We start from the raw sequence: 27,125 nt of genomic DNA, 5'->3' as shown, positions 1-27,125 counted from the left end.
CATATGTGGGGGTCATTCACCTGTACAAACTGGCAATGACCCTGAGAAGTGAAGGCATCTTCTCTGTTTTGTTTTGTTTTGTTTTGTTTTTGAGACAGGGTTTCTCTGTAGCTTTGGGTCCTGTCCTGGAACTAGCTCTTGTAGACCAGGCTGGCCTCAAACTCACAGAGATTCGCCTTCCTCTGCCTCCCGAGTGCTTGGATTAAAGGAGTGTGCCAACACCACCCGATTCAAGTGTACAGGCATCTTTTAAAAGCAGCAGGAGAATTTTCAACAACAGTTAGGTCATCTCAAATATGATTGGTTAAGGGACCAGCAGTTACAATAGTACACTTTTAATTGGTTGAAATTTTATCTTTGGACGTACTTGGGTAAGTTTCGTCAAGGTTGTAGGAAATGTTCTTGAGATATTGTGGAGCTGATTCAGGCCTTGTTCATGCTTTCTTCTTCGTTTCTATGTGTAATTTGTTGATAAATAGTCCTTTGTTAGGAGAGATGCCTGCTTTTCCCTTTCAGAGAACTGAAACCTAAATTCAGTTGTAAAAGTAGGAAAGCTTGAACCCATCAATTAATATACAAACTGTTCACTGTAGGAATATAGGAGAATTAAAACTTTACTAGAAACAAATTAATACGAAAATGCAACTTAACAAAATGTTAAAGACACAGACAAGACAGTCATTAGCGAGAGAGCTCTATAGCTATGAATAAATCAGAATACTCTGAAGTTAACTAACAATGACTCTATAAACAAAATAAAACTATAATATTAGATCAATATAATAAATAAGAACTATTAAGGGAGAAATTAATGAAATAGAGTCTAAAACAATAGTACTGAAATCAATAAAATACAATTAGCTATTTGAAAAAGATAAGCAAAGTTAGCAAACCTTTAGCCAAACTCACCAACAGAGAGAAAAAACACAAACTAATAAAATAGAAATGAAAAGGGGAACTCAATAGTAGATACTAAGGATGTTTAAGGGATTGTCATGTCATAATTTAGAATTCATTCATTAATCAAATAGAACATTCAAAACAAATCAATAAATTTCAAGATATATATTCAACACCAAAATTAAATAAAGACATATATAATTTCGTTTAGTAATTTAAACAGACTTGATTATTTTAAAACAATAATAAAATGTCTCTCAACTGAAGAAGAGCAGACAAGATAGAATCACTATCAAACTAATTTTTATTAGCTACACTTTTCCCAGTGCTAAAACTGGACAATTATTAAGAGGTAGATTTATAAAAATTCTTACAATTTTTTTTTAGTAAAACAGTTCAAACACTTCAGAAAACGTGTGTTAGCATCTTATTTCAGCAATTACATCTAAGTACCAAGAATGTTGTGGCTCATAAACATTATAAACTTCTTTCTTATGGTTCTGATAAGTTCTATTAATAATCCTTCTATAAGTTCACTAAAGATAATTGCATAATAGCCTTTCATTCACTAACATTGAAACCTTGTGATAAAAAACTTCCCCCAAACACACACACAAAGAATTCCTATCTGCATTCCAGAAGGCTACCTTCTCATTGTGTCCCTAGACAGGGGAAAGAGAGCTCTGAGCTCTTCAATCCTTTATTCAAAGGCTGATTCATTCATGAAGGAAATAATACTGTGGTATAATGATGTACTAAGAGCCATTTTCAGAAACCACCATATGAGATATTCAACCTTCATCATATGAGTTTTTAGAACGACATTCATTTCACAGCAGCGAGTCTTCTAAATGACATGTAAGAAACACACATTCTACTTCTAGGTACTTACAAAAGAAAATGGATGTTGCACATCCATATATATATATATACATATATATATATACACACACATGTGTGTATATATATATATACATACATCCCACAAATATTCTGTTGTGATGCTATTTTGTCAAAATTGAAACATTTTCTTCTTGATGGAGGCTTTACAAACCCAAGAAGTAATCAGATACTCTAAGTCTCAAGACTCCTGAAGTTTACAAGGTTCATAGTGTCCTTCCCAAGAGCTGAGGGGAGACACTGGCCAGCTAAACTGCCTGCAAGTTGTCCAAGGAGCCACAGTGATGCATCTTTTGTTAGAGTCACCATGTTTGGGTTGGCTTTGGGAGTAATGAGAGTCTCTGAGTCACCCATACCTCTCTAAGTAACCCTTTACTACTCTTTCTATGAGTACCAATGATAAACTCACTTTGCTAAATCAGATACAGATGAAACAGGTTTGGTGGTTTTAGTGGTGGTCTCTCTGGAGTAAACGAATACTTATTCATGTCTCACAAGGGAAATTCCAGGTTTCCCGGTATCTAGAACTATTCTATGACAGGAAAAATAATACACGAGGTTATCTCAAATTATCACGGTAATTCCAAGAAAGAATCCGGATCTTTATGTTTTTCTAGTGTCAAGCCATAATTAATGTGACTACATGGATCTCTGTAGATCAGCCTCTCGTCTTTCTCACTGTTTTCCAATAGCAACGTAGATTCCATAATAGGTGTTCTCAACGTGAGTTCTTACTCTTGGACATCTATTAAAAGGCTACAAAGTATACTTAAAATCTGATAAAAGAACAATTTTCCTTTATTAATTTTAAGAAGCCAGCCTAAACTGAGATGTAATAAAAAACACTTTCCCAATGAAACCCATGGGAACAAATAGGTTTGTCATGTGGAATCTCATTCTAAATAAGTAATTTTCTACAAATCAAGTTTCATTCCTACAGAGCAAATACTCAGTTACTCATCCTTCTTTATAGAAATTGTCTAGTGTCAGGAATGGAATTAGGATATGGACAGAAATATTGTATATAGGACAGGTGCTTCCTGAATGCCAATGATTGACAAGAATTTTGCTAAACTCAGATTGAAGAAATTAAATCCTACTGTTTGTTGTCATTTTAATTTAAGGGATGCTGGGAATATCCACACTCTCAAAAAATCTCTCTCTTCTGGCCTGTCAAAATATCCATAATGTCAACATTAGAAATTTTCTCAGTTAAATGAGCTAAAGCCACAACTGAAGAGAGGCCCAGGGAGAGGGAACATCATAAACACGTTATCAGTTTGAAGATGTCTCATGTGTCTAGACAACAAAAAAGGAAGGCATTGCTGTCCTGCACTATGAACTTTGACTTCTCAGTATTATTTCTTAAGCCAATTTAAGTAAGATACACTGCTTTCAAATTTTTACTAAATAGATAAGAACATGTGTTTGTTGTGACATTATACCAAAGAAGATGAAGTAAGAAACATAACACATATTATTCCTATTTTATTACAGTGTGGAAAGGGAGTCCCTAGGACAGAGCAATCGGAGACGTTAAAAGACAGAATAATAATGATTCACCTAAAAGTATTATGAAAAACTAGGAATCTAAGTTAGCAGGTGGAAGGAAATAAAGATCAAGCCAGGAATTAGTAAAATAAAAAATAAATGAATAACACAAAAAATCAGTTAACCAAAAAGATGGTTCTTTGAAAGAATAAACAAGTTTGACAAACTCTTAGTCAAACTAACTTAAAAGAAGAGAAAACACACAAATTAGTAAAATTGGATATACTAAAGCGACAGTCCAACAGATACTAGTGAAATTCAGATGATTGTTACAACCCACTTTGTAATCTATATTCCAATGAATTAAATAGATATGAATTTTGAGATATTTATAGCCTGCTAAAAATTAAATCAAGAGAATCTAAGCTATTTTACACATTTGTAATAAGCAATGCAGCTGAAGCAGCAATTAAGTCTATCTCAACTGAAAAATTAAAAAAGGGGGAAGATGCACTCATTGATAAATTTTACCAGACACCTGAAGATGAGGAGTGGTGTTGTTCGAATTGCTTCAGGAACGAGAAAAGGAAGGAACAGTACCAAGTCCATTTTACAAAGTGAATATTATACTAATACCAAATCTGAATTAGGACACAACAGAAACTAGACAAATTTTCCTCATTAACATGGGCATCCTCATTCCAGGGATGCAAAGATGATTCAACATACAGAAGTTAATAAAAATAACATATAAATACTCAGTGAGAGCAATCACATGGTCACCTCAAAAGATGGAGAGAAGTGTTTGATAAAGTTTTATATTCCTTCATTACAAAAGTGATGAAAAAGTGATAATAGAAAAAATTACTTTAACTTAATGAAGGTTGCATACAAATCTATAGCCAACGATATTCTAAGAGAGAAATGCTCAATTCCTTTGTGAAAAAATGTGAAAATAGCATAAGCTTCTCTATTCTCTCTTCTCATTCAATATATTTCTCAAAGCCTTGGTTAATGAAACAGGGTAAGATAAAGACATAAAAAATATAGATAAAAAAGGGAAAAGTCAAATTATCCACATTTGCAGATAATATGGTGTTATATTTAAAAACCCTAATGAGTACATGACAAATCTCTTAAAACTGATATTTTTAACAAGTAGGAGGACACAAAATCAACATAACAATCAATTTTTATATAACATAAGGCATATACAGAAGAAGTCAGAAAAATCCCAATTAAAATTTTTAAGAATACTCAAGATTTCAGGGCAGAATGATTAGTATAGAACAAATGGTATTTATACATTTGGGAATATATATATATATATATATGTGTGTGTGTGTGTGTGTGTGTGTGTGTGTGTGTGTGTGTGTGTGTGTACACACACATATATATATATATACATATGTGTACACACACATACACATGCACTATATATTTATGAGATACCAGATAACATGAATTTGAGAGAGCAAGGAGAGAGCACATGGAAGGAGTTGGAGGGAGTTAAGGGTGAGTAGAAAAGATATAATAAATTAAATTTTAAACTCATTACTCAAGATAAAACCTAACAAGAGAAGTGGAAGACTTTTATAGTGAAAACTTTAAATCCTGAAAAAAATATTAGAAGGTAAAAAAAATAATTTTCATCAGTAAAGTTAATACTGTGAAAATGGCTATAATTTTGAAATCAAATTACAGACTCAATGCAATCTCCATCCAAATTTCAATACCACTTTCCATAGAAAGAGAGGAAACAATCACAGCAACCATGTGCAAATATAAAGGACCCCAAATAGCCATAGCATTGCTAAGCAAAAAGAACAAAGTTATAGGTGTCACAATACTTGATCGAGTAAGAGTTCAGACCTAGCATTACAAAAAACATTGGACTGGCACAAAATCAGACACATAGACAAGTTAAATAGAGTAGAAGAAGCAGAAACAAAGCCAAACAACTACAGTGGCCTAATTTTGACAAAGACAGAAAAATAAACATTAGGAAGATGGCAGCCTTTCGAAATACAATGGTGGGAAAATTGAATATCCACATGCAGAAGAGTGGAACCAGATCCTTGTCTATCATCCTATACAAAACCCAATTCAAAATGCATCAAAGATGTTAATGTAAGATCCACAACTGGTTAAGACTTAAAGGAAATCTTGCGACATCTTAAGATATTGATATAGGCAAGAACCTTCTGAATGGAAATTCAGTAGATCAGAAAATATTACCGGGAACTACATAACAGGATCTCATGAAATTTAAAAGTTTCTGGATAGCAAAGGAAATAACAAATTTCCTGATAAGATAGCCAATAGAATAAGAGAAAATGTTTGTTACCTATATATCCAAATATGTGCGACAGAGGATTAATATCTAGAATAAATAAAGAACTCAAAAAACTAAAATACCAAAAACATTTTAGCAATGAATAATAAAAATACCCCAATATACATCTCAAATGGTAAAGTAAAATGGCAAATAAAAATAAATGGTCTATAATAATATCTTTAGCCATCAAGGAAATACAAAAGAAAACTATATTGCCATTTCATCTCATACTTGACAAAACGGCTATGCCCTAGAAACAACAAACAAGACCAGTAAAAACAGGCAGAGCTGTGGAGAAAGAGGTACCTTTATGTATTCTGATGGGGATGTGAACTGGTACAGACATTAACAAAATCAGTACAGCAGTTCCTCAGAAATCTAAAAATAAACTACTGCATGATGCAACTGTAGAACTCTTTGACATATATCTACAGCAATCTAGATCAAGACACTATAAAAATTATCTCTTTGCCTATTTGCCATAGGTAGTTTATGAATCTGGTTTATGAATCTTGACACAGATTACTCAATAAAAAGCAAGAGATGGCTATGAATAAAGTTTTATTCATAGTGAAGAATTAAATTATGCTGCTTGAAAAAAATGGTTGCAACTATAGTGAGCCAGATGCAGGAAGGCAAATACCATATTTTGTCTCAGAAGTATATTATATATTTCTTATAGATGCATAAATTGACTTATGTGTATTTATATATAATGTAAATAGAAGCAACACTGACAATGAGGGAGGGCAACGGGAGTTATAAGGAAGAGAAAACCCAAGGTCTGAAGCAGGAATGCATAGGGTCAAAGAACCGAATAAAATGTTTTCAAGGAACTCAATACACTCTGTGCAATGAATGTAAATCAATGCACTTTTTAAAAAGCAGTCTGGTCTATAAGCACTAATTTAGTCTAAAAATGAGTGCGCAAAGTTAGCAAAACCATTTACGTGAGAGGCAGGTCTAATTCAGCATCCACACAACATTTAGGGATACTCTGAGGGCTGGCGTTATTTCTTCAGCTTATGCCCATGGAGAGTCATGATTTTAATTATTCATAACGTAAAGCTCTTGAGTCACATAACAGCAGCAAACATATACAGTAATTAATGAACAGCCCAAAGCCACTGTCTTGGTCTCTAAAGCTCTGTCTCTCAGGAATGAGACAGACAGAATTTAGCACGTAAAGAGACCTGCCCAAGAAAGCAGTTGGCAGACCCAGGCTCAGATCCCAGACGCGTGTGCTCATCACTCTGTTCCTTTCTCAGAATCTTGCTCTCTGCATGTCACTAATCCATCGAGCACATGCAATAGAAATCACCTTTGCCTCCTCTCTATCTGTATTGATGTTCACTGTGCTGATGCGACCATCATATGCAGGTTTGTACAGACATCTCTGCAGAAAATACAGAAATGTAACCTGCTATCGAAGGAAGGGAAATGGGAATCAGTCTGCAATGGACCATTCTATGCCTGACATACATTTGTGTAGCATCCCCTCTCTGTTTCATTTGAAGCTCTGGCCTTTAGATACTCTTCTTCCTGAGTTCACATTGGATAAAATCAGAATAAACTCATATAGCTTTCAAAGGGGATAAAACCGTCATCAGGATTTTTTGTGTCAACCCCTTGGCTCTTTCTTCCTGTTCAGTGAAGGTAACCTCTTCTAATGCACACTTCACTTTTGGCAGCTTGGCAGTGATTGGGGGCGGGAGGATATAGTGTCTGAAATAAAATCCACTGATCCAACTATGCAATATTCATTTCATAGGCAACGTAAATAAAAATAAAATACTTCCTGAAATATTTTTGTTCGTACAATATCTGGCTGAGTTTCCAGGAACTTTTCAACTCCCATCACTAGAAAAATATTATGCATTTTCCACAGTTGAACATAACATGTTGTCTAATCTCACTGATCGGGACTTGCTTTCCTGAGGTATAAGACACAGGTATTTCTTAGGAATGTATTTTGAATATACTGCAGATACGGTAATAAAAATGGAATGAATGAATCTTGATGAGGATACTATTAAATCCACTTAAGTAAAGCCTTCCAAGAAGATAATTTTTCCCTTACCTTAATCATTCATTTTCTGTACCTTGCTGTGACCCCACAAATACTAAAGAGCCACGATAATTCAGTGATTCTGGCTTGTAGGTTGTTTGGTTACCTATGACTTTAATGAATCCACATATAAATGATTAGGGTGGGAACAAGGTAATTTTTAAAAAACTGTAAGAAAGTCTGAGGAATCATCAGGACTGGTAAATTTTATGGCCTCAAATGAGTCTAACAAACAACAAACTGATTATAACCGCCATGTAAAACCTAAGGGAGACACACAAAGGAGAAAACACTGGGAAGTATCTGCTGCTGGGAAATGGCTTCCTGAAGTGACAAGAAAATTAGTCAGACTTGAAGCAGGGCAATTCCAAGAGAAGGCCGTAAGGAGGCTTGGAAGATTCAGTGGCAGAAATAACCACTTAGAGAAATAATCCAGTAAGAGTTGGATCCCGGTGTCTGTGCAAACAGTGGCAATACTTAGGACATTATCCTTTCTCGTTAGTGATTTTCACTTTTGTGGTGTTGTGGTTCCTTTTCTGCTTGAGGAGCAGTTTTTCTCTTGCTTTTTCCATCAAGATGACATAATGAGTATAGTCTATACATTAATTTAAAGATAAGGAGAATTCAATAATGGAGAGAATCAAGGATCTGAGGGTGTCGGAAAAACCAAAGTATGTATAGGAAAATGCAGTGTGACTATTTGATTGTAGTTTACTGGTGGGAAATTGACAAGTCTGTATTCAGAATGAGCTTTAATTAGTCCTCATTGCGGGTTAAAGTACTTAGCAAAAGCTTTCCAAGTGTCCCAGGCCATGCTCTTCACTAAAGAGAACAAACGTCAATTGAAAACTATCTATCTAGGTAGCGAACTATGACCTAATTTAGTATATAGCCAACCCCAGCCTACCTAAAGTATATTCTTGTAGCAATAGCTGGCCGCAGCAGCATTTCTTCAGCCAATCATTAATGGCCAACTCTTCGTGCTACTTGCAGTGTTAGGCAAATTTCTCACCCTAACATGAGGGCTGCAAGCACCTTGCAGTAGCCAATTAAGCTGCTTTAGGAATCTCACTTCATTTTCATTGTTGTTTATAAATATTGTCTGAGCATGTTGTTGGGTTGAATTCACTAAATCTCTCCTGGTTCTCGGTGCTACCTAGTTCATTCATTATTCTTGCTCGGCAGTAAATTTCATTTGTCTAAAGTTTTTTTTTTTTGCCAAAACATTGAGGCAATTTTTAAGAATAATATAACCCTTGTACATTTTAAGGTGTCACCCAAATTTAGCAGATTTAATTGTGGTCACCACTATTACAGAAAACAGTTATGTCGGTGTGAATCAATTCACTTTTAGACATACTATAACAAAGAAAGCTTATTTAACACACTGAAAGGGGCAGCATAGTAATCATAGTGCTAGCTGCAATGCAGAGCAAGAGGCTATGGGGTAGGGTTAGGGGTAGCCTCCGGCTGGGAAATGTTCTTCTGATGAGCATGAGTTTCTATGTGCACTTTACAAAGCGTGTATTCTTAGGTGGATGGTGATAGTACTAGTTGTAAGCTGCTGTGCATAGAATTTTCGGTTATACAGTCTTGTTGATATATGTAAGGGCCATACTGATAAAAATAGTCCTGGTTGATCTCTGACTATGGGGCTCCATGGCACCATACTCTCTGTCTTACCGTTTGGCCAGAGGCTATATTTTTCTTCTAGGGGATTTTGGAACCAAGCTAGTGGAAATTCCCGGATAGGAACCTGTTCTTTTTTTCTGTTTTTTTTAATCAACTTCCTTCTATGTAAATTATATATGTTTCTTATATTATGACATTGACACTTTTAAGTTTTAGTTATGCAACTTTTTATATGTATTCTATTTAATATAAAGACTGTATCCACAATATAAACTTTAATTCATTTAAGTTATATCAGAGTAAAATATTACATCTTTTCATTATATATACATGATCACTATAGTTCTAATATAATTTTATGATGATTAACATATTTTTGTATTTGATAAATTTATTAATCACCTTGTTCTCTTCCAAATTCATGACCTCTTTTTTCAATAATTATTGTTGCATGCATACTGTATAAGTATTTAAGAACTACAGGTAATTAAGGAACATTGAGAGTAGAAGAAAAACATCTTCCCCTAGAAGAAGCATACCAATATGTTATCTAATACCAAATACTGTTTGTTTCTAAAGCAATTACCACAGTGTGTTTTATGTTTTCTACAGAGACTGTGCAGCGTTTCCTGCAGGAGTTCTGTAGCCCCGGTTTCCTGCATGCATCTGCTGCGTCCACTGCTTATTTGCATAGAGTCAGCCATCACTTTGTGTCTTCTCTGTGGTCTTTGTGCATTCTTGACAGCTGCTTCAATAGCACTCTGCCACTGGATTGGCTGTGACAAGATGATGTGACATGTTCAGATTCTGATGACACAGCAAACTGCAAATTACCCATTGGCAAAATGCAGTCTATTGCTGCTGAATGGTCTCTGGAATTCTGTAATAGGCAATCTGGGCTTTGCAGTATTCCAGCATAGCAGATGCTGTTGTGTATAATAGTTCCATTTTTTAGAAGTCAGAGTGGTAATCGGCCATAGCAGGTATTTGTGACTACCCACTGTAAATGAATGCATCCTTCCCTCACTTCCTGTAACTATAACAGCTCGTGAGATCAGTACAATGGTGCTATAGACAGGCTTGGCAAATTCCATGTTTATATTTTTCTGTAACTTTATTAATTGATAATTACAGAGTGTCTCTTGTGGTAGGTAAACATCTAATAAGAAAATCACTTCTGGACTAATGAAGGAACAAACTTCAATGCAATACCATTTTAAGTTACGTAATTTAACTGTTAAGACACAACACAATTGAAATTTGCCTCAAAGATCAGAGATTACTTTTTAACTTCCTGTTTGTTCTTTGAAATGTCTTATGCATATAGAAGCTAAATTGACAGGCATATCTCCTCCCTCTCTCTAACTCCTTCTTTACCTCTCTAGCACATACACCTCACAACTTCATGTTCAATTTTTTTATAACCCGCTGTGTCCAATTAGTACTGCCACTATAGACATGGGTGTGGGGCCATCTGCTACAGCATGGGCAACTTATAAGAAGCCAGACCCCCAAAGAAAAGTGACTACACCCTCTCATCTGTCATCAACTCCCAAGTTAAGAATGGCGACCCCTTTCCCCCCATGCTAGGAGTCTTAGCTGGATTTCTCTTGTGCAGGTCTTAATCAATTAACCACAGCTGCTGTGAGTGCATGCAGATAGTGCTGTGTCACGCCCAGAGGACAGCGCTTTACAGAACTCACCTCTTTCTCCATCCCTTGCATTTCCTCTGTCTCTATTTTCAGCATGTTTCCTGAGCCTTGGAAATTAGGGACTTGATCTACATGTTCCATCTAAGAGAGTCTACTCGCAGACACTTATTCTCGGTATTTTTTAACAGATGTATGGGCCTAAATTAACATATACCCACAACTATCAGAAGGTTTTATGACAAAAGATGAGATAGTCATAAATCTATGGATACAATCATAAATATTTACAAGGCTGTTGACAACATAATTACTTAGAAAAGCAATGAGTTTTCCCTCAGATCCCATGGCCTCCAAAAATCATGTGCTTTTGATCACATTTATGGTACCAAGCATGAATTGTGTCCTGTGCTACAGGGTTCAAATCTATTCGGGAAGCAGTTGGTTACCGCAGTAGTCTCAATGCTGTTATTGCACTGGTAGATAGATACTGTCTTGAAAGTCAGTATTGCAGCATTCAGGATTCACCATTGGGTCATGCACCAGGTTTCTTTACATGAGTTCCAGGGATTGAGCTCAATCAGGTAAAGCTCGAGTTACACGTGATCTCCACCCCATCTTTCTTCTGTCCAGAAACAAACACCCTTACCAGTGTCTTCCCAACTAAAGCCTCCATTATAATTAATAAAGTTAGGAATAAGATCAGTAGACTCTGAAAATTGTAAGATTCACAAAGCTAGCATATTTTTAGGTTAACATTAGATATTTTTAAATGTTCAGATCCAGGTTGATTCTCTGACTTTAACATTGGCCTTTATAGGAAGTTATGTTGAATGCTCTGCTCTTGGTGTGTGCAAACAGCCTAGGTAACGTTCTATCCTAATAGGTCAAGTTAACTGAATGGTTGAAATTGACTAAGTTTGTAGAGAACTAAAATAAATTCTTAAATTCTATTTTAAAACACAAAGAGTGATTTAGGCCTATTGAGAAGTCCTGCTACCCAAATATTAAACATCCCAGAAATGCAAATTTCAGCTTAGTCATGGCAACTATTGACCATGCTTCACAAAATAATTTTGTATAGGCAATTTACTGTTCTTACCTGTTTGTGATGTGTGAATACTAAATTGTGCATTGTGTTTTGGTACACTAATCAATAGATTTGTTGAATAAAAATATAGAGGAGTATTGGGTTATAAATGGTGAATATGCCACTACTATAATGCATAAAACATAGCGTAACAACTCCACATAAAGTGAATACATCCAGAAAAGGGAGTGCATCACATTTTTCCTTTGGAAAATATCCAATCCTTCCTCCAAAGAAAACCAAGTCAATGATTTTGCCCTCTTTGCTCTTATTTGAATATTCTATTTAGCTTAATTTTCTATTAATAATAATAACAGTTTTTTTTTCTTTTTTTGTATTTTCAAGACAGAATATCTCTGTGTAGCTTTGAAGCTTGTCCTGGAACTAGCTCTGTAGATCAGGCTGGCCTTGAACTCATAGAGACCTGCCTGTCTTTGCCTCCCAAATGCTGAGATTAAAGGCATGTGCCACCACTGCCCAGCTATTACTGTGGTTTTGAGACAGGGTTGTTCTGTATAGCGCTGGCTATCCTGGAACTCATTCAGTAGACCAAACTCGCCTCAGACTCAGAGATCTGCCTGCCACTGTTCCTGAGTGCTAGGATTAAAGGTGTGTGCCGCCACCATCACCACCGCCAGGTGTTATAATTATTTTATTATTGACTTTATTTTTGGTTGTATTTGTGTGCACTCAAGTGTGACATTTAACTTGAGAGAATGTGGAACATTTAGGAGAAACACCTCAGAGCATGTCTGTGAGGGAGTTTCCTCAGCGTGAGGACCACCATTTCATGGCCTAATCTCCTAGACCTTGAAAAAAGGTAGAAATGAAATAAGTGCCAGTGTTCATCTCTGTTTTATGACTGAAGATGCAGTGTGAACAGCTCCCTCATGGAGAGACTACCATGACTTCTCCACCATAATGAACTGAAGCTTGGAATAGTGTGTCAAAATAAACCTGCCCACTCTTACATTCCTCCTATGAGGTATCTTGTCAAAGAAGTAAGAAAAACAACTAATTCATGATATTACTGATTAAATAACTCCATGAAAGCAATGTAAAGTAGGTCTGTCACACTTCTTCTTAGACATTGATCAATGTTGCTGAATACACATTAGATACTTTTTTCCTCAACCAATTCTCTTGGTATCTGGGAGATACTGAAAACCAAGGCATCAAGAAAAGAATTTAAGAAGTCTACTGTTTGATGTTTTTCAAACAATGAGCATAGTTAAAAGACTATAGTTGCTTTGGGGGAAATCTTGTTTGAGAGAAAACTTAGTGATAATGAAAGTTAATATAATTTATTCTCAAGTAGATAATAGGATAAATTTTAATTATTAAATTGATTTAAATAATATCTATTTTTACAAGAATTTTGTACTGTTTTAGTATCATTGAGTTAGAATCAGAGAAATTTCTGTCTTTGGTAAAACACAAAAAAATTAAAGTTGAATTAATAAGAGGAACAATAACAAATATAAATTGTAGAAAATATTTGCTTAAGTTATATTTAATTATAAGGACAGCAAAACCAATTAAAATCACTATTTCAAAGACTAGAATAATTTAATCTTAAAAATACATTGGCCGTGTTGCCATACACAAGATTGTGTCTTCCACGCTCATAGAGTGCAGTCGTCTAACAACTTAGCTGAAGCAAGATGAAAGCAAATAGCTAACAATACAGCAGAATGAAGCTTTTTAGTCAGAAAGCTAGTTGCCTTGGGCATTTGATATTTGGGAGTGCAGTGTAACATCAAACCCCACCCGCTCTGCTGTTAAAACATAGCTGGAAAGCACAGGGAATGGTTTCGAATGTGCTGGAGGACACCAGACAAGGACAGTGAAAGGAAGAAGTTGTAGTCATGATTCTTCAAATTACAGCATCTGAAATTCCACCTGAGAGAATTCTATATTTCATCAGTAGAAATCCACTTTATCTGCCACTGCTAAATCTAGACAATGTGACTATGTATATTTGGTTGTTGAATTGTATTCAAAATTGTAAGGCATATAAAACTACAAATTTATAAAAGTTTCTATGCAAAATGCTTTTTCTAATCAATTAACTATGCGACTTTGAACGAGAAAAATTGACTTTGAATGGCAGCTTTGTCAATTCTAAAGGAATAATACTAGTATTCATATTTTAGAATTTGTAGGTGAACGAAATTATATATACATATTATATATAAATATAAATTATATATACATATTATATATATAATATATAATATAAATATTATAAAAACATATAAATCATCTATGGCAATACTAGTAGGTAAATATAAACGTTTAAATATATAAAATATGTTTATTAATATTTTTCTAATGAACTAAAACTGTGCCTAGATTTGAATACAATATGCAGCTGTACTCAATGTTTTTATTCATTTTCATGACCAATGAAAATAGAACTTTAACTGTATTTTATATTCTGTTTGTATAACTAATATTTGTAAGCAAATTTAATCCCTAGAATTTCAATTCAATTTCATGAACTCAGTTTTCTGCAGGTCTTGTTCTGGTACCCACAGTCACAATGAGTTCACGAAAACGAAATTGATGCCATGTTTAAGAGATACTCTCTTTTAAATCTTTTTCTTTATTTTTGTTTTATGTGGATGGATGTTTTGCCAGTATCTCTGTCTAAGCACTATGCGTTTGCAATGCCCACAGAAGCCAAAATAGGTCATAACATTCCTTGAGAGGAATTCACAGTTGGCTGTGAGCTGTCCTGGAAACATGGCTAAGGTACTCTAGAAGAGCAGTCCGTGCTCTGAAGCTAACTTTGAGCTGTCCTCAGCCCGGGAACCGTCTTCAGAGGTAAATCTCCCCATCTTCTGGGTCTTACGATTTTCTGCCCTCTGTTTCTTTATGTTCCCTGAGTCTTGGAGGGGACTACATAGATGTCCCAGTTAGAACTAAGTGTTTCATTGTCTAGTTCTAATATCTGTTTCTTAATAGATAAAAGCTGTCTACTTAATAATCAAGACTGCTTTTCTTGGCTGACAGAGAAATTGAAAAGACAGAACTTTCAAGGTTACTCTGTGACTTGTTTATCACAAGCAGGACTCTCTTTATATTGGCACTGATTTTTCTGAAAATATTTTTAAAGCTTTGGTATGAAATTAGTTCATCACATCCCTAATTCTTTTGTACATTTGATACAAGTGTGAGTGATTATTTTACTTTGAAAATGGCAATCATCCTATAAATTCCACTATACGTGTAACTCTAAGAAGGATGGATAAAGTTGTTACTGAATAGCTTGTTTTCAGTGAACTTTCATGTGCTCCCTTTATAACACATATTTTTGGATTTGTTGATAACTGTTTTCACATACCCTCTATATTTTATCCATTTTACTAAGTAATGAGGCAATGTGTGGAAAAGGCAAATTGCCTTTTCTCTAGATTTGTGAGTATAGTAGGGGGTTATGGGCAAGAAGACAATAAAAATGCAATAATTTTGATTGTAAATCAAATTCATGATGGTGTGTGGGTGTTTTATAAGGGGAAGGAAAAAACTTAAAGTAAAAAGTCAAAGGCTAGAAGAAACTATCAATGAGGAGGAAGACTCCTTTTATTTGAAAGAAAATAATCTAAAATAAAAGAAGTAAAGAAAATATGGACTATCTCAGAACAAGGAGGCTAGGCATCAAAGCAACTTAGGGAGTACACAGTGCCAGATGGTGAGGTGATCCGAACAGGAAGATGAGGCTCTAGCCAGGTTTCCAGCTCTTCCGTCTATTGCTGTTTTAATTAGCCTTTCCTGTTCCATATTTTAAGTCCTAGAACATAACTGGCACATTTCCATGTTTTAAGTAATTTGGTAATTCCAGGTGCTTTAAAATTTTTATGAATTATTAACCATTACACAAGATTGGACTCATGAACATTTCCTCATTCCAGGCCATCGCTGTGTTATTATATGGACAAACTCTCTTAATTTATATCTTCTGTCTCCCTCTATCTCTCTATCTGTCTGTCTGTCATCTTTTTCAGCCTTCTTTCCTCTTCTCTCTTCCTCAGCCTCTCTTTCTTTTATTATATTGAGCACCAAAGATCTCAGACAAAGTCACAATCTCCTGTACTTAAGAATGTGACTGCAAATTTAAAGACATAATTAAGGTAAAATGAGACTTTTAACATAGATTCTAATCAAACACAATTGGTGTCACTATAGAAAATGATGATTAGAACACAGACATTGTACATGCCTAGAGAAATGCCATGGTAGGGCACTTAAGTAAAAATTCTTTTACGTAAGTCATCCTGTAAGTGGAATTTTGTTTTGTTTGGCATATCTAGCTAAACACTATAGTATATTTGCATATCTATATACACACAAATTATTTGAACATATATAAAATTTATAAACATAAAATATATAAGTATAAAAATCCATAAATATTTAAGTATATATGTTTAAAATATATTCTGTTCCTAACACTTTCCTAGGTCAATTTTCTTTAGCATTCTGATTTTTAAAGGTAAATTTCACTATAAAGAATACAGGTAGGCACTTGCTGTATAGCATAACTTTATCAGAAATATCTATTTATACTTTTTTACTTTAATATATTAATCGTTTTAAGCTTTTTAATATTTCTCCAGATATCAAAAATATTTCTTCGTCGTATTTCTACTCTACAATGTTGATTTAAAAACTCAACCACACATTGAATCACTTAAGACTTTTGCAAACATATGTGATTCCTAACGCTCAAAATTTTTAAATATATTCATTGTTACTATCCTGGGATTTTCTCTTTCTACAATATATTCTAGATTTACCTCTAGGAAAAGATGTGAGTACTTAACTCTTCTATGTTTCAGGCATTGCATTTCTGAGCACATCCCTAACAGTACTAGAGGACACAGCTAACCCCAAATAAAACACAGCTGTTTTAATTGGAACAGGTTATGACTGTTCCAATTGCTTTTACCTTGTGCCCATTTCCCTTCGACAATGTGCACTAACTCCAACTGATTCACAAGACATTCTTTTTTTTTTTTTTTTGGTGAGACCATATCTCACCTAGAACTACCTATGAGACCAGGTTGACTTCAAACTCACAGAAATACTCGTGCCTCTGCCTCCCAAGTGCTGGGATTACAGGTGTGCGCCGCCACATCCAGCTTTGTTTTCAGATTCTTGAGGAACCTCCATAGAGGCTACACCCATTTAAATTCCTACGATCACCCCAAGGTCCAAATGAGGAGCAGAAGGAGGGAGAACATGAAAAAGGAAATCAGGACCGCAAGGGGTGCGTTCACTCTCTGATACAAGGGGACTGATCTAATGAGAGCTCACCAAGGCCAGCTGTACTGGCACTGAACGAGCATGCGATCAAACTGGAGTCTCCGAACGTGGCTGACATGGGGGCTGACTGAGAAGCCATTGACAATGGCACTGGGTCTTTCGTCTGCATGTACTGGCTTTTTGGGATTCTAGTCTGCTTGGATGCTCACCTTCCTAGACCTGGAGGGAGAGGAGAGGAACTTGAACTTCCCACAGGGAAGGAAACCCTGACTGCACTTAAGACTGGAGAGGGAGGAGGAGAGGGAGTGGGGGGGAGGAGGAGAGGGAGTGGGGGGAATGGGAGGACATGGGGAGGAGGGGAGGAAGTGGAAATTTTTATAAACAAATAAAAAAAATTACCTAGAATAATGAAAAATAAAAGATATCCAAAAAAAAAAATTCCTACGAACAGTGTAGAGGAATACCAACATGCATTATGTTTTCTTTCCTTTTTTTCTTTTCTTTAAAAATATTTATTTTTCTTTATTTTATTTTGAGACAGGGTCTCACATAGCACAATCTGGCCTTGAACTTACTATGAGGCAAAGTATGGCACCGAACTCTTGAACCTCCACTTCCACCATGACTGGCTTTGCTAGTTTTTTTTATTTTTTCAAATATAATTCCAACTACAATGAAATGTAGTCTCAACTGGTATTCCCCCCGACAGCTAAGGATGTTGAACTTTTCCCGCATATATTTACTGGCCATTATTTTTTTTTAAAACTATCCAATTAATTTCCTAACTTATTGCTTGGATTCTTTGGTTTACTTATTAGTTCCTGATATAGGAATGATTCCACTGCCAGATGCATTGGAGGCAGAGACTTTGCTTCCATTTTGTGAGCAGTCTCTTCACTCTGATGACTGTTTTCTTTGCTTTGAAGATTTTCAGTTTCATGCATTTCCATTTGTCACTTGTGTGTGCACACACAAGTATACACAAAAATGGGCGCACACACACCCATGTATATTTGAGGAAGGCCAAGGAAGACCTCAAGTGCCCTGGCCTCTCACTATCCACTTCGTTCTCTTGAGGTCACTCATTGCATGTGAGCTCTCTCTTCCAGCGAGGCTGGCTGGCCAATGGTCACCTGTCTTCATCTCAAGGCTGGGTTTACAGGCACTGCTGTGAAAATCCCTCCCCTGGTGAGACAGAAACAGCTTCTGTCCCAACAGTAAACCAAAGTACTATTCTGCCCAAGTTCACCCTGGGGAGCCAGAGAGTTTATTGAGCTTACACGCAGAGCATGGGAAAGGGGTTACTGGAGGAGTCTGGGTGATGCCCCAAAGCAGCTGCACTTAGAAAGTCTTCAGTCAGCATGGATGATGGCTTTCCCACAGGCACATAGATGGGATCCCATCTCAGTTCATCTTCTCAGGCCCATATACCCTAGCTAAGGCCTCTTGCAATGAGAGCGGAATTGCATACAAATGTCTGGGAGAAATAACTGGAATCTCAGGTGAGGGTTCAGCGTCCCTTCCAACCCCCTCCTGTAGCTGGCTAGAAAGGGCAGTCCACATATTCAGTAGGCTACTGTAGGCTGTGCAACATGTTACCTCAGGACAGGGGTCGGTTTAATCGTCTGTCCTGCTCCTACCAATCAGCAGGGGATGAATGTCTATGTGTGTGGCAGGGATGCAACCACCCACTCTTCATCCCCCAACAGTGCTGGCCTTGATGGTCTGACAAGACTCTGGGAATGTTCACTGTTGCAGCGGAGAGTGATCCAATCCTTTGGGCTGGGCCCTTCAGATTGCTGAGTCATTTCTTTGAAAGTGACCACATAGTTTTCTGGGAACAAGCAGAAGACTAGTTTGTGTTTTGTTTTCCTTGGAGGAAGGCTTCCCCCACTAAGTAAATATTAAAGAAACAGAAGGTATGGAGGAGAAGAGATGGCTAGGTTTTCCTTGCCTCAGGTCCCTTCCAGATGGCCCAGCTGTGACGCACTGTCCTCTGCTTCCTGAGTGTGGACAGCACAGCGACCACTGTTTCCTGCTGTCACACCTTCCCCGACATGATGGACAACATGATCCAAAGCCAAAGGTGAGAACTGCCCTTCATCCAGGAGAGGGCTGTGCGCTAGCATCCATGACTAAATGGTATTGAGTTGACGATCTTCTCTGCAAGGCAAGGCTGACTTTCAGGTTAGGGGTGGGAATCAATGACTTCTTTTGTCCACTGAGAAAAGTAAATTCAGGAATCTGAAAAAACTCTTGAAAACTTTAAATATGAAAGTAGTCAGGGGAAGGGTTAGAAAGACTGCAAAATAAAGTTGAAGAAACATCTCAAAAAGTTAGTAACAGACATGGGAAAAGGAGCAAAATGAAGTGTGGGAGGTCGTGGGAGGGGGTCTAACATCTAAACAGGTAGAACTTCATTAACAGCCTGGGGGGAATTCTCTGGTGGCCAAGGCTGCCATGGAACATTAATCAAGCTCCAAGCAAGCACTATGGGGTCCGAGACAGTGTCTCCTCTGTGGAAAATAATTCAAGACCGAGGTAACTGTGAGAGCCATTCCAGGTGCTTTTCTTTCTTCTTGCTTGTTTATTTATTTATTGAGGCAGGTTCTCACTATGCAGCCTTGATCTCAGAGATCCGCCTGCCTCTGCTGACCGTATGCTGGGATTGAAGGTGTGCGGACTGTATGCTGGGATTGAAGGTGTGCGGACTGTATGCTGGGATTGAAGGTGTGCGGACTGTATGCTGGGATTGAAGGTGTGCGGACTGTATGCTGGGATTGAAGGTATGCACCACCACACCAAGCTTTCAACACATAACTTTCTATACTAATGTGGTCACCTGGTCACCAGAGGTCAGAACAGGAGGGAGGCTGTCTGGTCAGAACACATGGAGGCAATTTTCTTCTTGAGGATCCAGAGAGCCTTTCGGTGTCATGTGGCAAGGACTTAACCTAAGCACAATGCCCAGTCCTCTCTACTGTGTGCCCGAAAATAGGAAATTTTTACTCTTTAGGAATAAAGACTATGGAAGTCACAAGCTCACTCTAGAAGTATGAAAATGGCATGGAAAAGGAGCACCATGGGTTCATTTTTAATCGTTTTTAAAAAATTATAACAATTTGTCATGTTCACACCAAATTTAGTCCAAAAATCATGCAGAAAAATTAGATAATAGATAAGAACATTCACATTAAAAGTAGGCAAAATATTTTAACAAAAAATTATCTAAAATATGTAAAATTTCACTATGAAATGCTTTGATTTGTATGATTTAGTATTTATACCAACCCAATTCAGTTGCTTGAATCTCTATTTTAGAATATCTATTTTTAAAAAAATATCTATGCTATAAACCAGTACATGCATATCCACATGTAAGCTACCCTGCCTTCTTCAAGTTTTCTGGACTACACAAAAAACCTGGATCTCAGGTAGTAATATAGCCTATGGCTATCAACAGCAGCAGGGTTGGGAGGCTTCACATCATGGCAGTGAATCCCTCACTCACATTCTAGGAACTGAACCAAACACAGAATGCCTTGGCATTTATTAGTTCTGTTAACCCTGTAAACTGGCTCTGTACTTGGTTGCTGTGTTCTTCTGTGTGTTACACAGACATGCTGACTTTGCAATCTATGCTTTGTAAGAGAGCAGGTAATTCCAGCACTGAGGAAACCATATAGTGAGGCATGGGGGATGATGTCAGCGGCACCCTTCCACTCTTGTTTATCCTGACTGTGGCTTTCAGTCCTGCATTGAGGCCTCCTTGTATATCGGTTTCTAGTGTGTCACCAACCATCACGCAGTCCCCTGGCTGCACTCCAAGGAGATCACAGCAGTGATAAAATATGGAAGGTGCTGGTTTCTCCTCTTTCTGCTCTCCTCCTATAACAATAGCATCAAAATAAGACTGGCAGGCGCAAGCCTCGATCTTCTCCCTCTGGGTCTGTCTGTCACCGTTTGTTAACAACAGTAGGCGGACCTCTTTGCGAAGTTCAGCGAGCATGGCTTTGACGTCTTCTACTAGGATCATATGCTGTAAACGCGTAGATTTCCACAGGCAATAACATTCTTCTGCCAATTTCCTGTGGTTAGCACCACCTTTGGTCTCCTGGATGGCTTCTTCCCAGTGTGCAGTCCTCACGTCTGTAATACAGGCACTGTAAGGATGAAAGCATTCCTTGCTGAGTTTAACTTGAACTTTATCACAGATGACTTTTGCCTCTTCTCTGTAGTGGTATTTTGATTGTAAGAGCTTTATCACCTGATGAAGCATAGGACCCTTAATACTGAAAGGGATGGCTTTTATAAGTGTGTTTTCCACATCTGGTACTCCTTCACTTTCTCGTTGAAGCTCCATCATGCCTCTCCGGCTCGCTTCTGCCATGTCGATGACCGTGTTGTCCAGGTCAAAGAAGACCGCGCGCACCCGACTAAGCCCCATCGCTTCGCCGCTCAAGCCGCGCGCGAGCCACCACAAGACATTCTTAATACTCTATATATTAAAAAAAGTGGTTGCAACTTTCAAACAACATACATGTTGATTTCCAGGTATAACAACCAGTTAATGCCCAATTCTGCTGTGTAAGGCTTTAAAAACGCTTAAGTCCAGCTTTCAAATAACTTCTAAAATTGATTTCTCAGAGTGAAAGGGGAGTTCCTATTGTTGCCACAGAAAAGAAAAATCTCTATTTACACTGTTAAAGTTCATGTTTCATAAATTAACTCTCCAGCAGTTAGACTGTTCTGGCTAATGTATACAAATGCCACAGAATCTAAGCTAGGTACTTAAAAATGATCTAAAATAAAAATCCTAAGTTCAGTGTGTCTTTATGGTTACAGAATTGTTAGTTGGGCTATTTGAAGTCTCTGTTTGGTATCACTTAGACTCTTTTCAAATTTCCACTAATTTTATGCGGAGTCTAATGTTTCATGAGATCTCTTAGATTGTGCTGAGTTTGTTCATTTAGCACACATGATACCACTAACCAGTAAGTACTGTCAATGATCAAACATTTCTGACACACATCATTCTCAGATATATTCCTTAGAAAACTCAAATGAATATCTCCAATAGGTCAGCTGAAGCATAGATTCAATGTAAGCTTGTCTCAATATTACAAACAGGTTAAAATCTAAGAACCCTAGCAAAATAAATAAAATAATTTCAAACTTTCCACAACCTGGACATCAGTCCTGTACAGTGCTGTCTAGTTTTCCCATTTCATTGACTTGTGAAGAACATTCTGTGGCTTTACTCTGAATCACATGACTCATTTTGGCCTTGTCTTTCCATATCTATGTAAGTAGGTGACTTCTGTAGTTGATCTATTCCAATCTATAAATTCTGTACCTTCAATATCTGTTGAAATATCCAATAAGGAAAGAAAGAAAAAATTAATGGTGATTTACACTGATAAAAATTATTCTAGCTTTCATTATAAAATGTATGGGATTGCTACTTTAGGGTCATACATTGTGTGTAAAATATATGTACATAACTATAAATGGATTTCTTGAATTGGTTCATCCCTCTTAAATTGGAGAGTCATGAAAAGACCATAGGAAATGTAGATATTTGATAATGTTGCTGACCTAATATGATATTCTTTTGTGGTAAATATTCTTTATAGATTAAATATGCTCTCTAAAAGTTCAAACATGCTTATAGTACATTCTTGATTTGGGAAGTCCTTCTGTATATGTGTTGTTTTGATTGGTAAATGAATAAAAAAGCTGCTTGGGCCTATGACAGGGCAGAATAGAGCTAAGCAGGAACACTAAACTGAATGCTGGAAGAAAGTAGGCGGAGTCAGGGACACAACATGTAGGAGACAAGACACCTGGAAACTTTACCAGTAAATCACAGACCTTGTAGTAAAATACAAAATAATAAAAATAGATTAATTTAAGATGTAAGTATTAACTAGAAATATGTGCATGTTAATAGGCCACGCAGTGATTTAATTGATATAATTTCTGTGTGACTATTTTGGGTCTGGGCAGCAGGAAACGAACAAGTAGTCTCCCCACCAACACATTCTGTTTTCTTTTGCCCACACCCTCTTTAACTCACTCCCTATCATTCCCTTCTTCCATACAGCTTCTTTTTCCATATTTATGTCTTTTGTCTCATTTTATAACCAACCAATATTAACCAGGCTATTCTGTGGGACTCCATATTTAAGGCTGTCCATTGGCACTCTATGGGTTCCCCATTTAGTACACAAACTAAAGGCAATGACTATTCTTCTTTGGAATCCACCTGTTGCCAATAGTTAAGCAGTGAGCTCTTCTCTGATCCATGAGAGTAAACATTTTTAATAAATGAAAGGACAAAAATTATAGCAAATATAAAAAGAAGTAACACAATTCTTTGCTGTCATCATCAAGTATTCTGAACTGTGCACAATTGTGTGTGTTTCTTTCTATATAGATAGCCTATGTGTGTGTTTTTTTAATACAGATTTCCAGTGAGATGGATTTGATTAACTCCACATTGCTTAAGAAACTTGAGTGATGCCTCAGTCTCTGAACTGTCACTAGGCTCTGGGGGAAGTTTCAGATCCATTTTGACATGGGACCACCATCAGGTGTACTGTATGTCAATGTCTGCAATGTCCTCATAGAGTTCAGGGTTGTTTTCATTTCTGCCATCTAGGACTGTGACTTGCTTCTTACTCTTATTCCTCTCCATTTTTTTCTTTTCTTTTTTTTCCTCTCCATTTTTTCATGTATCCCCCTTGATCTTTCTTCATTAAATTCACAAGAAGTAAAACATTGACGATTATTTCTTTCTAGCAGGTAAATCACTATTATTTTTGAAGATGTCACCTCTCATCTAAATACGTGTTATCAGCTCTGCTATAATGATGCTAATGCATTCTATTATCTCCACGTCTCTGGCAGATTATAAATTATCAGCTCCACCCTTGAATATAGTAGATTATAAAAATCTCAAAAAGTTTAGGGTTGAAGTAGTAATAGCTTCCTGGCACTGTTATGAGTTCCATGGTGAAACAGTTGCATAAAAAGCATCCTCTCATTGAGTAAGCTTTTAGGTCAGACTCCTTTACCAGGATTGTCAATGTGAGAATATCTTTGCTACAGTTATCAGCTTGAATTCCAGTTCCCTCGTCACCATCTAACATTTCTCTGGCATGATTTAGATGGATTTTGACAGTATTCCAATATCAGAGCATATTCTGTCAGTCTAAAACATATTCAGCAGCTATAATCACAAACATCTAAATTTATCCAATTTCATTACTTGGATGTGATTTTTTTTCTTTTCCCACATGCCAAACTAACCCATTTTTCCTGCCTAGTGGCACAAACAGATCCAAAAGTGTCCAACCTGAAAATGTTGAGATAGATTTAATATTTTCAACTCGTTATTCATGTGACTATACATCCTTAAAGTATTCAAAATGATATAGAAAACATTCTTAAAATATTAGAATGTAGATAATAACCATTTCAATCACACTCTTACACAAGGAAAAGAGTGATGTAGAGAACATAGATGTCTTATTGAGAATTATACTTCTAATGTGATTCAATGATTGCAGGTACACTACCTTTTTTCATTAGTCAATATTAGTTTGATGGAGTCGAAGTTATCTAAATGCATGGATATTGATCACATGTCAAGTAGTAGTCATACCTATCAGTTATTCACCAATTCAAAAAATCATCTCTTTATATATAAATTAGTATAAGTAATATGAAGATTATGGAAGTAACAAAATCCTCTCTGTATTGCAAGTAATAGTACACATATTTTAGGCAATTATTATAGGGGTTTTCTTATTAGACCAAATATAAAGTAAATGCTGTTTGAGGGAGTTGGAGATAAGTTCTTTCAATGTAGCTTTGACTGTCCTAAAATTTACTATGCAGACCAAGTTGGTCTCAAACTCACAGAGATCCACCTAATTCTGCCTCTGTGCTGGTATTAAAGGAATTCGCCACCATGCCTGGCAAAACAATGTCTTTGTAACCTAAAAACTTCAAGTTCTTCACATTGTTTATCATGAAACTTTGACAATATATTAAACAGCATCAGGATGTGATCAGGACTTGTGGGGTTTTAAGCTTCCCAAGTCTGAAAATGATACTAAACTGAAGGTGATGGGGAAAATATGAAGTGCGAGTAGTTGAAGAAGAAAAAACAATCAATGAGGAAAAATTCCTTCATAAATCCTTCAAAACGAACTTGTAATCAATTCAGGATAGAAAATATGGAAATGCAACATAATTAAATTCATGATCTTGCCTCTTGAACTACTTCAAGGAAATTCATTTTTCCATGATCATCCTGAGTTTCTGGGCCCTCCACTGCATATCTGTTGTTTGATTTTTTTCATTGATTATTAGTTTAGATAAATATACAAATGCTTACTCTCTAAATACAACCTGCTGTGTCCATTCAGTGTTGCTTGATTGTATATGATTTTGGAGCTGACCTGTTGATATTGGATAACCGAGTTTTTCGTCTCTACGAAAGACTAGTTCTCCCTCTGTGCAGTTTTGAATTGACTGTAGCTTGTGTTCTAGGGATGATGCCCTGGGAGATTTCCCCTTCCCTCCCACTTTAGCATATATATATTAGTACTGTTAAGTACAGGTCTTGTTTAGGCAGTCATATTGTTGCAACTTCACGGGTGCAGCTTCTCTGTCAACTGGCACCAATTCTTGTTGATATAGCATGTAGGAATGTTCTCTGTAGTCATTAGCTTCCAAGATTGTAAAATGTCTAATAAACTTAGCATATATAATGCCAAGTACACACACTGTAGCCAGCTAGTGATGTCTTCTTGTGTCTTAAAGGGAAATTTTGCTCTCATTTTGAAAGAAGGCTTTGAAATCTCTTTGTAGCCCTATGTAATGGCTCTTAGGCTGCTGGTCCCATGAATCTAAACTTCCTGTCTTAACAGTGGTACATACAACAGAGCTTAATTTGAAGCAAATCTAACTGCTAGTGACAATAAAAAGTCATGGCCTATTCCATCAAATATGACCATTTCTAATTTACAAAGTTTATGGAATTGCCTCTGTGACTTAGGAAATAGATAACATCAGAGGGCACTAAGGGTGATTTAGATGCCAGAACAAAAGGAAAATGGACTCCATATCTGTTCAAATGTCCCCTCCACACTTGGAGTTTAGATATGTGCATCTTTGAAATTAATCTCTATGGCTGTAATACTTTCAATGCTGTTAATAAAGTCATGTGTTTACTAATTGGATCCACTGCAGTCTTTTTAAATGGCCCTTATTAGATTTTCACTTAGGAAGTAGTGAAATGGGATCAAAATTAATTTGAAAGAAAGCTGTGAAAATCTGACCTGATATACTGCAGTAGGGTGAAACATTTAAAAATTGATTACATGAGTTAAACACAGGATGTTGAGAACCTACTTATTATTTGGGATATAGAATCCAAAAACTTTATTTGTAGAAACATTCATTTGTAGTAATGATTCCTTAAATTTATAGAAATAATGGATTGTGACTTTCTTTAATTCCTAGTGCTACTTAGTGATAATTGAGGATGTTGTCTTTCTAGTTTGGTAGACTTATACTATATCCCATACCGATGTATACTGTCCCAGGTAAAATTCATTTGGATTTGCTAAAAGCACGAGAAATAATGTTTTCAATAAAAAAATATTAATGCCATGAAGAATTGGCTGAGTGGATGCTAATTTAAGAGTGTTGTGCTGCATGATGAGCTAACTTTTTGTTTCACTGAAAGGGCTGAAGAGGGATTACAACTGT

At 36.4% G+C, this 27,125-nt stretch overlaps 1 protein-coding gene across 1 annotated transcript; it reads right to left on the bottom strand.

Moving 5' to 3' along the window:
* Positions 1-19,947: 19,947 nt before the first annotated feature.
* Positions 19,948-21,786, bottom strand: LOC148119340 (N-acylneuraminate-9-phosphatase-like). The gene is made up of 2 exons (XM_087897421.1): positions 21,676-21,786; positions 19,948-21,606 (listed from the first exon to the last, which is right to left on the bottom strand). Exons 1-2 carry the CDS (start codon positions 21,784-21,786, stop codon positions 20,950-20,952), a joined length of 768 nt encoding a protein of 255 aa, XP_087753547.1. The 3' UTR covers positions 19,948-20,949.
* Between the last annotated feature and the right edge of the window lie 5,339 nt (positions 21,787-27,125).

The sequence above is a fragment of the Myodes glareolus genome, chromosome 17 (assembly GCF_982192425.1).
Source record: "Myodes glareolus chromosome 17, mMyoGla1.1, whole genome shotgun sequence".
NCBI lineage: Eukaryota > Metazoa > Chordata > Mammalia > Rodentia > Cricetidae > Myodes > Myodes glareolus.
Note: the sequence above shows the minus strand (reverse complement) of the source record. Positions and strands in the feature narration are given on the sequence as shown.